Source organism: Rhea americana, unplaced genomic scaffold (assembly GCF_003343005.1).
Source record: "Rhea americana isolate MKP2758 unplaced genomic scaffold, rheAme1 scaffold_18, whole genome shotgun sequence".
In the NCBI taxonomy this organism is placed as follows: Eukaryota; Metazoa; Chordata; class Aves; order Rheiformes; family Rheidae; genus Rhea; species Rhea americana.
Window position 1 is genome coordinate 3,285,586 of NW_028185927.1, and position 12,927 is coordinate 3,298,512.

At 35.7% G+C, this 12,927-nt stretch overlaps 1 protein-coding gene across 1 annotated transcript in view; it reads right to left on the minus strand.

Annotated features, from left to right (window-relative positions):
- Positions 1–12,927, minus strand: part of STRN3 (striatin 3) — a gene marked incomplete at its 5' end in the record, with an annotated part of 36,354 nt that overhangs the window by 9,351 nt on the left and 14,076 nt on the right. Inside the window, 2 exons of the mRNA XM_085301665.1 lie at positions 6,587–6,720; positions 12,218–12,358. Of these exons, the coding sequence (XP_085157791.1) occupies positions 6,587–6,720; positions 12,218–12,358 (275 nt within the window). The remainder of the gene's footprint in view (positions 1–6,586; positions 6,721–12,217; positions 12,359–12,927) is intronic.

Sequence of the window (12,927 nt, forward strand, 5' to 3'; positions counted from 1 at the left end):
AAAAATACCAGGACTGAATATGCTGCTCATTATTTTCAAGAAAAAACTCATTAATTTATTTTTAAGGAAACTGGCTGTTGCAATGATAATTTAGATCTTAGTAGTTCAGAGGAATCTGGTAAAACGTAAGGCAGAACAGAGATTTTCGCAGCTACCATCAAAAGCCTCAGGAGATTTCTTCCAGCCTTCTCTGCTTCAATTTCTACAACTGTTATAAGCTGTGTTTTAAAGATGCATCATCCTGATATCTCATCTGAAGCTTTTCCACATATGATAAGAAGCAAAGGTCCTACAGAGTTGAATACAAAAACACTTACAAAAACAGGGTACATTACCCATCTTAACTATGACTTTACAGTCTTGATGTTTTTGAAACAGACTTGTATATTTTGTTTCTTTYGGAAACCACCATGTACAGCTCCCTRGAAATCTARTTACATGTTTTAGTATAGTTCAATTTGGTTGAATTCTTACCATTCATCTTTCTAATAGATYTTTCTAATTCCTACTACAGTCAACAAAACAATTAACGTATCTTCCAAGAAGTTAAGGATCTAACMATCCCTCCTCCCCCTAAAAGAAAACCCAGTAGAATAACTGTATTACTAAAGACACATTTAAGAAAAACACTGACAAAGGACTTTGAAAAGGAAAAGGAATCCATTGATTACAAAGGACCCCAGATAGGGCGGAGATCAAGCGGAAAAGCAAGAAATAAGACGCAACACTGTAAATCAATGTTTCAAAATAYGACACAGGAACACCATCCTAAAAAATGGAGGCATGGGCAACCTGTACCACTACGACCTACTGTTCTGCTCTACATGCCAAAAAGCAAAGTCATGAGAAGATAAAGACTACAGAACTATACAGCTTTACCAGCTCCTCCTCTCTTTTTTCTAAGTTTCTATGTGTATTACAAAAGGGATCCACTGAAGCATTGATTCTAGTCCCTTACCACCAAGCAGCCAAATATTACATGTTTTGAATAGAGGGTCTACAAAACAAACAATAAGTAAGAAAAAAAAAAACCACAACCAAAAGCTTTCTTTAGGTCAGGACACAAAAATGCTTTATGTTCCCCTCCCCCTGCAAACCTACACAGAATCTGCTTAGAGAAAAATAAACAACCAGCCCTAAACCTTACTATACACAAGAAAATACAGAAGAGATTAGAAGTGTCAGAATGCCGGAGACATGCCTGAATTAGTAAGAGTTTGCTGGATGGAATTGCTGAAGTAGCACTATAAACTGGATGACACTCCACACAACTTAAAACAAACAAAACTCAATTTTTAATATGTGCCTAATCTAAACTAAAAAYAAATATCCTTTCCTTTTTTGTGTTCCCATAAACAAAAGGCAGAGCAGTAACCTACCTACTCATTCTGCCTTACAAACCACCAGTGAACCAAGTTAAAAGAAACTGCACTTGAGGAAGGCAAAACTAAAAGACAGCATCAGGGAGAGAAGTTCTTCCTGGCCCCTGCAGGCAAGAGACTCCTTACAGAAGAGTAAGGAGACTTCTGTAAATCCAGCCTCCCTCTTTTCCTAACGAACCACTCACTCACAGCAAACACAAGAAGAGAAAGCAATAGTTAGTATGCATAATTTAATGTGTTATCATTTAATTGATAATATTGTGACTTTGGAGAGTGATTTCAGATTTTTTGATGCTCTCAAAAATGACTTTCCACACAAGGACATCCAGAGCCAATCCTCTACCACTACCACAGAATGCAGCTATGGAGTCCAAGAATGGAACATGCAAGTTGAAGTATTCGACTTACTAATAATGTTATTTCCTCGGGGTACCAAGATCTACGTGCACTGAGACAAWTATAAAAACCTAGATATCAAGACATGACTTCAGATGACTGCACTGTATGCCTACAGTATTCACTGCTAAGTGACCAGTACTGTGGAACACTCGTACATTAAATCATTCCTGTTCAACTACAATTTAAATTCTAAAGATTTTAAACTTAGTATCCTTCCAGCCTACACATTCTCCCCCATTTTCAAAATATCATAGAATCAGTAAGGTTGGAAGGGACCYCTGGAGATCATCTAGTCCAACCTCCCTGCTCAGCAGGGTCACCTAGARCAYGTTAGACAGGGTTGMRTCCAGGCGGGCCTKGAAGATCTCCAGAGGAGGAGACTCCACAGCCTCTCTGGGCAACCTGGTCCAGGGCTCCGTCACTCTCACAGGGAAGAAATTCCCCCTCACGGTCAGGCGGAACTTCCTGTGCTTCAATTTCTGCCCACTGCCTCTTGTCCTGTCACACGGGACACCCGAAAAGAGTTTGTCCCCGTCCCCTTGACACCCTCCCTTCAGGTACTTGTCCACATTGATCAGATCCCCCCTCAGCCTTCTCTTCCCCAGGCTGAAGAGGCCCAGCTCTCGCAGCCATTCCTCATAGGGCAGGTGCTCCAGCCCTCTGATCAYCTTCRYAGCCCTMYGCTGGACTCTCTCCASTAGCTCTATGCCTCTCTTGTMCTGGGGAGCCCAGAACTGGAYRCAGTMCTCGAGATGAGGCCTCCCCAGGGCTGAGTARAGGGGCAGGATCACCTCCCTCRACCTGCTGGCAACACTCTTCCTAATGCACTCCAGGAGACCATGGGCCTTCTTGGCCACAAGGGCACATTGCTGGCTCATGGTCAGCTTGTCATCCACCAGCACTGCCAGGTCCTTCTCTGCAGAGCTGCTCTCCAGCAGGTCAGCCCCCAGCTTGTACTGGTGCCTGGGGTTATTCCTCCCTAGGTGCAGGACTCTGCACTTGCCCTTGTTGAACCTCATGAGGTTCCTCTCTGTCCAGCCTGTCCAGGTCTCCTTGAATGGTGGCACAGCCCTCTGGTGTATCAGCCACATACAGCAGTCAGCAAGCAGATATATAAAAAAAAAATGGGATTCTGTTGTGTGTGGTTTCTTTTCTTTTTTTTTTTCTGGTTCAAACCTAAAACATTTAAAGAACATGTAACTATTGCCAACAAACAAAAAGTGAGAATTTTAAATGACTTGTTCACAGGAGATCAGATTAACATGAGCTGCTGATCTGTAGACTTACTGGAAAAGGAAGTGGCTTCAGGTAAGCTTTCAGAGGCATGAGATTAAGATGTCCTATAAGTGCTCTACTACAGCTAGAAACCGAGACATGGCCTAATCACATTCCAGATACACAGTTATAGGGAAATAATTCCAGAAATTGAGTGTCCTGAAAGAATTTTGAGTGCTATGAATTTCAGTTTCTTCAGCTCCACAATAGGATGAACATTCCCCTCTTTTCAAGTAAGAGCTACCAAGAAACTGCTACTGTTTGGTGAAACAGCAGTCAGAGATGGCAAAAGTCACACTCATTACCTTTTTCTATCCTTTATTTCCTGTATCAGTCAGATACTAGTGCATGAGGTAACATTTCTTCCTCCAGACCCAAGAACAAGCTGTAATTACGAACCTTTAATGCAGGGTCTTGATGAGAGATTTTGAAAATCCAACTATACTGAAGCAGCTAAATCATTTGTATCTACAGGATCACTTGACCCCTTCACAGAGCTCTGACAGCTTTGTGAGGCATTATCTTTTTTGCAAATTCCTTATTAGCTCAGACAGTATTTCATACTTGCATATTTAACACTTCTATTCTCTACTGTAAGTTTCCCAGAAGCACAGGCARCTTCACTGTCTGGTTGAAATCTGAAGCTCTGTGCTACACAGTTCTTTGCAAATACAAACTGAATTGTCAGCTCTGCCACAAACATTACTAATTCTCCTGAACACAGTTTGATCAGTTGGTGTCAATTATATCACTGGTTATAATGCTCCCTGAGTTTGCCTTTGCTCAGCTGTAAATACTCATTTTCTTGGAATAAACAAAATGGCTATACATTTTTGATGCAGAAGCTRTACTTCATATAAGAGAAAAACATATACTGCAAAGTTGCAATGATGTAGCTGAATACGACATTTTCCTTAAAACCAGTCCTGCTTCTGAAACTCTCTCAAATGCTGTTCTCCATAGACCAACTTTTCCTATAATACTATGGGTMCTGAAGGAGATAGCACAAATTCCTTCTTTTACATCAAAGACACTCTTGCAATACCTTTAGTGTTCAAAGGAGGATGGCATACTTTGCCATTATGGCACCAAAAGATACTAGTGATTGCAGTATTTTGATCTAAGATCCATCCACCTCAGTATCAGTCTCTGACAGTAGCTAAAAGCAGTCAAAAATGCCTAAGGAAGAGTGAGATGACCAGTGATGCTGCTTTTCACTGTTCTTCCAGACTTCCATCATTTCAGCCCAGGAACTTCTTGTACCTTCTACATGTTTAGCAATTCTCAATGGAGAACAAATAATGATCTGTAATAGAGAGATGGTGTATTCTTCCACTACTGGAGTTGGGCAGATATTGGAACATATGCTTCTGAAATGTGATTGCTAATCATTTTTATGACACTAAATAACAGCCAACCAAGAATGAAACCAATCAAAATATAATACCAAGGACAAATCCTGCCCTAAGGGTCCCCATACTTAGTGTTCACACATTCGCTGCCCAGCACACAGGTTGACTTGAGATTTTGGCAAGCAGGAGGGGAAGAGAGGTGTTTAACACATATTTTTAGATTATTGAAATAGAATGAGAAAATTCTGCAGTTAAGAGCTCGTCTCATAACAGCTAACTGTTGTCACACTACCTCTATAATCTTAATGCAGGGCAAGTAAGACAGACCCAACAGACTCTACCAGTCCTAACTTCTGAACTCCGGAATGGGACAGACAATGCAGCTGCAAAACCACCTGCGATCTAGCCCCACAATCACAACTGCTGCCCTAGTGAAATTTTACCGCTTGATTTTTCCATGCGTCTCATTCACCATCAGTAAAATTGAGTAAAAAAAAATGTTAACTGAGAAATTCAGAAGCTTGATCTGGGATTCTAAATTGCTTAAAAATTAGACATTTTTCCTCATACAAGCCAACATTAATTCAAGTTTTCTTAATTATTAGATGAAGATACAAACAGGAGAATTAACCAAGAAAATGAATATAATACTATGTGAGAAACTGGTTCAATTTTGTAATTCCCAGTGGAATTTACTGGAGRTTAATAACATTGGCTTGCCACTAATTCTGGATGCTTCAAATTTAAGCTGCTTTGAAGTATTTTACATCACTGAAGTTACTGAATAAACTTCTCTTCAAATTCCACTTGTTCATATCAGAACTTTACAAAGTACAGCGATAATTTCTTGTAACACTGCACAAGATTCTGTGATATCTTGTGATAAATATGCAAGTCTGCCACATTTTATCTGTAATTATGCAAGAGATTTAGCTGGACATAAGGCAAAATCCTAAGTTAAGATATAAAATAAGAGCTGAAACTGAACTCTGACATAAAATTCTTATATGATTTCTCAGAAATGTTATGTTACTTGAAAAGAAAGGCACTCTGAACTTTACTGTTATAACCATATTTTATAAAAATGTAGGAAATTAATTTTTTAATCTTGCAATACTCTAAATGTATGTATGAAGGCATTTTTGAAAAAAAAGCCATTTTATTCATTTTTGCACAGTCCAGTAGTAGAAGTAGGGACAGCTAATGTTTTAGTTTGTTATTCACGGGAAAATAACTGTGCAATGAACACTCTGCAATAAAGAAGAAATTTAAGTATTAATACTTACTTCATTACAGTAATTAATTTCTACCAGTTACAAATACTGAAGGACGACTATGCTTATAGAAAAGGTGTACAGTCTAAGTGCTTTGAGATCCTGGAATTATTTCTTCATTTTGTAGATTCCAAGATATTAAGAAAAATTTCTAGCAATAGTTTCCAATACAGACACAGTGCATCTAACTTGAAAAGTTAAGAAAGCTAAAAACACAAAAAGACACTGAGGTACCTTACAAACAAAAATCACAAGAGGTTTTAAATATGCTATAACATGCAAGACTTACCTGAACACTTTCCTAACCAGCCATCAAACATTACTAGATACTGAAAAAATTCATTATAAAAACACTACTGGTAGTAGCTTAGTGAAAATTTTAAGAATCATCGCTGAACATTCTGGATTATTGTAAAAATACACCCCAAACTTTACATCCAAAATATACTACAATATATAGTTGTGCTGTTAATACTACTTAAACACAAAGGGGAGAGCAAAAAAATAAGTTAATATCAGTATTTGTGCTTTATGACGCATCTTCCAACATTCCATTTCAGAGTATACTTCCCATTTCTGTTTAAACAATTCATGCTAAGAGATCAATGTGCATTTTATGTCACAACCCAATGCCCCAGGGAAAAGATCTGAATGAAATTATTTAAGTAAAAAACAAACAAACAAAAAAAAACCCCAAAAACACAAGTTGTCTTACTTAATTCTGATCACTCAAATTACTTGGTGCATTTGCAAGGTGCTCCCTCCTCCTCCTCCCAAATAACAGTTCTTAGTACTAAACCTTTGTCCTCAAAGTCTGCAATATTCAGGGTGGGGGGAGAGGGGACTCAACTATCACAGATTAAATTAAACTGTATAAAGAATTTTAAAATAAAATTGCACTTACATCATAACTATAGTCTGCATCATTTGTTACTGTCAAGTCTGCAAGGTCTCCAAGGCCCAGAACACTTAACAAAACATCATCAGAACCCATAATAAATGACTTGCCTCCTCCAGATGGAAACGTTATTGGCTCAGCTACAAAGAACAAAACAGTTTCTTTAAGTCTCAATGTAGTGATTAAAACTTTGATGAAAAACTGCATTATTCATCACTTAAAAGCAAAGCAGAATTTAAAACTGAACTTGTATGCACTGTATATTGCCCCAAGAAAACAGAGCATGACTACATGCACACATGTGCAAACACACACATATTAAATACACAATTCTTATGCTTTGTCATTTGATTTCAACATACTTTACACAGGAGCTCAGCATCACCAACAATTTTATACATGCATGCAAAATGTCACGAGAATGAAGCGACTTCACTGATGTCACTCCATAGTGCTACAGAAAACAACTCTCCSAGATCTCCAAATACTCAGTTAAATACTTTGTTTACTACACCATGTTGCCTCTCTTCTATCAATTTGCAAATAATTCTCTGCACTTTATGCTAGTCAAATATCCTTGTATGAGAAAGTATTTTTATCTCTCAGATTAAAGGCTCCCTGAAAAATCTCTCCTCTACTTCAGCTTTTTTAGGTCAAAAATAAAAACATCTATTTTTTTTGAAACCCTTCTCTTTCTCGGCATAATTTTGAATTCTGAAAGTTTAAAAATATACTCATTTGAAATTTATCTTAGCTAGCTATATCTTCTCAAAATAAAAATGTAACATTTTCATTAATTCTCATTTAGTGTGTAATGAATATGAATGTCATGTAACCATTCATTCTGAATTTGCACCTGAAGTTTCCAGCATTCACCTACAGTCTTTACAGGCTTCAACAATCCTGTATACCCTCTTTCCTCTATACCTACAAATGATAACAATTTAGCAGTGATGGTATCACAATAAGGGCTCAAGTACTTTAATACTTTGGCGTATTGTTAGAAGCCACTTTTATTTATTAGTAGTTTTTTTAATGCAAGAATTGAGACACTTGATAGGCAAAGAACTTCAGACTAACTTCAGCTAAGCATTAACACTAGTTAAGTAGGAACATCTGAGAATTGTTAAAAATCTTGTCTGACATCTTTTAATATTAAACTTGTTTTACTTCTGGATTTCACCGATTCAGAATATAGAGTATTTTAATGACACCTCTTGATTCTAGTCTCCCTAGAGGAAACAAGGAATGCACAGAAAATAAGGTTTCCAAATCTGAAAAAAATGTCTCCATCTTGTTCAGGATAAGAGAAAAAACAAGAGGACTAATAATCAAAATACTCCTTTTCTGAACATGTATCTTTATCATGTTATGCTTGAGGCTATCTGAATGCCTATTATGTTAGTTACGTTCCACATAAGCTAAAGGAAAAATGACTAACACCAAGTGTCAAGTATTGATGCTTGATACCATTGCTATGGCAGAGGAAACCACCAACACAGCTAGATCAACAGAAAAACTTTAATGAGACAAAAGAGCATTTCTCAAGAATAAAATAGACTAACTGTTCAAGACTACTGCATTATTAAAAATGCAACTTTATTAGTTCRGACAGCATTCCCAATCAGGATAAAGAACACTCTTCCTATAAGTGTCTGTAAAGAACAAGTAGTATTCTACTTTCACACAATCATCTCTCTTAAAAAGATTCACGGTCCACATAAATGCCTGGACATATCTAAATACTACATTAAATTCATAGCCCGAAGTAAGTTTACAATGCTCTTGTACAAACAAGCTTTTTRTTTTTGTTAATATTTTACTAGAAATCTCAATTTGAGAATCTACCCCCAAACCACTCAACATTATTTCAGAAATAAGCCATATTCCTAGAAAACCCTCAATTCTAAGGATTGGTATTTTAGTAAAATTGTCTGAACTGAGCATAAAAATAAGGGGGAGATGCACAAGGTTTTATGTAAAAGCAAGAGTTAAAATAACATGACAAATATTCTTTGGGAGAACCTAAATTGTGAAATTTTCAAATAAGTAACAACTAGCACCTCAATTACTTCAGAGGCAGAGAGAAGTGGTAAAGGCTATGAAAAGAAAAAGAAAAAAAGTCATATAGTTTTTTCCCCCTGTCCCTTAGAAGGACTTTTAGTTCTTTTATTTGAACTTTCCAAAAATGGCTCTGCTCTAATGACCTGAGAGGATCTCAGCATCACAAATACAACTAACCACTTACAAGCCAAAACTTCCCAAATACAGCAGCAGAAGCAAAGCTTCTGATCACCAAGGAAAAAGGCAATATGCTGATTCTAAATTTGAYAACATTTTCCATCCCCTTTTTGATGCTATGACTCCTATTTAATTTTTAGGATAGGCTCATATGGTTTAAATGGGTTCCTTAATCTGTGAGGCTAATATTTTTTGAGAGCAATGTTGCTCTCAAATCTGTTTTTATCAGATATTAAATAAACTCTTCTGAAAATGTACTGTATGCTAAAACTGAAGGACTACCACAGGAAAATACTACTACATTAAGGGACTGTTTATAAATTTATCAAATTTTATTTGCATTAGAGTTGAACATGCCATCACCCGAAAATTCAAAATTAATGCTATCTGAAATTTAGAAAAGTATTTCTCAACACTAAAAAGTTGTCAATAGTATAGCTACATTTTAATCTACTTGCAGATGAATTCTAATTAATTTGTTACTTTTTTATTTTATTTTTAAGATAAATGCCATATTCAATAAAGTTAAAAAGATAATTCCAAGATTTATAAAGACTGATTGTGGAAAARTAATACAATGAAAAATGCATGGAGTTATAATTACTAAAACAAAAATCCACGGCTTGGCACATCACAAACATCATTACAATAGACAAATGTATATGAGAAAGTTAAATTACTTAGTGAATGTTTTATCTTTAAAGACAGTATCCAGGTATTTTTTTTAAACYTAGTATGCTATTATCCTCACAGAGTAACATTTATGTTTAACTGAATATGCAACCAGTAAGTACCAAGTAAAAAGATAAGTGATAGTACAAGTTTCCTTGTAGGTAAAAGGAAGTAAAAAGATACAGGAATTAAATATTTGCTTGGCCAATCCTAACCAGCGTTTCTTATCCTGAAGTTCTGACACTATGGATAATCAAATTCAAGCAGTAGTGTTTGTACAGTCTGAAGCTGCTTTAACCTCCAGTTAAATATCTATATCCATATTTGCATTTGTTGTRTACTGTTTAAGACAGGGACATCTTAATCTTTTCTCTAGAAAGGTAATTTGTAATATGACAACAGTAGCATTCAATATTGTACCACATGTGGCTGAGCAATTAGCTATCGCTGCTATTCATTACCTGTCAAAAAAAGGAGATTGCCCAGTGCTCTATGCATCTTCAAAAAGAAAAAAAATCCCATAACAACAATAATAATTCTCTAAATAATACATGGGTTAGAGGATTATGTTGCAGTTGACTCTCCTTTTGAGAGAGCATGCAATGTGGTGAAATGAAACCCCAAATTTCTTATTGGCAAAACTATACAGTGGAATTATGGCAGAGCAAGTTTCTCATCATATTTAACCAGGTACTTGTGTTAATAATAATAAACAGAGAATAAAAGATTATATTCCCAACTATGCTGGACAATAGTTTACTTCCTCAACTGAGAACTGCATCACCGGTGGGGGGGGATGTGGAACTTAATAATCCATTTTTCTATATGGATAAGATTAAGTCATTCCTTTTATTGCGTAGTAACACTAAGAAGCAGAAGAAATGCTCATTAAGAGCAGAATGCAGCATAAAACATGTATAGTCATGAGAAACATAGCTGGATAAATAACTGAGCAAAATCAGCGTCTTATTATAATGAAGTATTTTGCCCTTGTTTTATTACTACCACYAATAAATGGACATAGAAGGAATTCAAAGATAATAATAATCTTTCCTACTTGCATCTTTGTACCATATAGCACAGACAAATAGACAAAGACATTAAAAAGCTATCAAAATATTCAGGATGTAATTTCTGACCAAGCAGAAAAACTTATATCCTAACATTTGAATTTTAAAAGTTATGAAAAAACACAATTAATCAATTATACTGATATTAAATAGTATGAAAATTTAATCCAGAATGTAGAGCTTATTTGCAAATGGCACAGATAATTTGTTATTGTTTGAACTGTAGCACATATACTACGTTACATGAACCAGGCAATAAAATTCACCTTCAAATGTTACCTATTTCTTCATGAAATTGTTATGTAAAGTATTTTTAATTAATAGGAAGTCTGTAGAATACATGAAAATTGTATGGCCTGTCCTTAACAATGATTATCTGTGCTTCCCTGCACACCATACATGGTACTTGCACTTGCAGCTTGGAAAAAAGCCTAATCTAGATGGAGGGACCTGTAGCACCAAATGTCCTTAATACTTTAACAAGGCTAAAAGGTATCCTGAAATACCTAGCACATGARGTATATGCTATAGAGAAAGTTAATACCTTTACTAGAATACACCACATTATAGCGATACTGCAAGATACATGTACATGAGTTTCACTGCGTGAAAATTAAACAGAAGATTTTCAATTGCCCTTTGCTAGTAAATTTTACACTGGTACATATTCTAATTGTAAATCAAAACATACATGAAAAGAAAGGGGCAAAAGACAAGGTGAGAAGACAAACACTTATGTGAAATAAGAGTTTGGGAGAGAGAAAAAAAATTCAAAACAGGAAGTTTGCTTGGCTGGGGACAGGAATTAATAGGGAAGAACCAGCTAACAGTCAGACTGCTGGTAGTCTTATCAGCGCCTGTAATAATGGAAATTCTCCCAAATTCCGTGAGAGGTGATACTATGCCAGGACTTATAGGTCAAACATTATCCTAAAATAGCTGAATCTGAATTCATTTTAGGTAGAAGATGGATAATTTGCATCATAGTATTCTAACCTCAAAGTTACTACAATTCCTTCAAAACAAAAAATTACAAAAAATCATAGGTGGCAAAAAGCTGAATACAAGATTTTCTGCTACTCAGACAATCTTTTGCCACTAACTTCCACTGCTTAAGATGTATCTGAAATTGGAACTAATTGGAACTAATACTTTGTAAAGAAACATAAGAGCAGAAAAACATAATGTAAAATAGAACAAGAGAATTAAAAAACCCTGAATATTAAATACGAGGAAAAAGAGACACATTGGTCTCATAAATAACCATTTTTAAACTTAGCTTTTAAACGTACTCTGTGCATCAAATGTTAACACTCACCTTTTTTTGCCCTCAATCAAGTTTTATAACACCCTATTTGTATAAGGTCATCCTAGCACAGGGTCAGCAAACAGGGATTTAACAGTCAATAGCATAAGAACACACAGCTGTACATAAGACTGTTTAAAAATAAWTGTGAAATTAAGGTCAGCTGTGACAAGCCACAAGTACTCAGGCTATATTCTCACAAAACCATTTGGGAAGAACTGTAAATAATAATGAAGTGTCTTTTTGTAATCTGCAACTGTATGAAGTTTAAGAGGGGACAGTAAATTACTGTGTGCACTTTCTTAAAGAAACCTCCTGAAATATAATAAGTAGCTGAATATTTTGTACCTTCCTCTGCTCTTGCACCTTCATGATCAGTCATTCTAGAAGAGGGTGACCTAGATTGATTAATGATTCCTGAAGGGATGTGGGGTAGCTCATCATCGCCCAGATCAGCTATCATGTCGTGAAGTTTTGTCCTGTTGACTCCTGTAAATTAATGTCAGCAGCAAAAATTCATTTGATTGCTACCGCTTGACTTGACAGAAGTCTAAAAATCCAGTTAACTAATTAAACAAGAATTATTACTGCTGGGACCTCCTTAAAACTTCTTTTGTATATTAATAATATCAATCTTTTGGAATCCAAAAAAGGAGGAGTTAATTCATAAATCTGAAGACTATATGCAAAAGATTTCAATTCACCAAATCAAAGAATAAGTGCTTTATGTTCTGTAGACATATTTTATAATTTGCTGGAGGAGAAAAAAAAACTCAGCATCTTACAGCCCTAGTGAGAAGTCAAGCCAAACGTTAAAAGAAAGTTAATCATTAAACAAAATACATAGGAGTTAAACATTTGCAATATTAGACAGCTTTAACTACACTAAACAGTTTAACACTGAAAAACAGAGTGCAAATAAAAAGTTACCTTATAAATGAGGGGAAAAGTACAGATAATTCATGATGAGGGTGCAACAMACAATTAACTTTCCCTGTTTTTGAATGGTACTTAAATTGTATAAAATTTTTTAAATCCAAGAGGAAGCATGTTCCCAG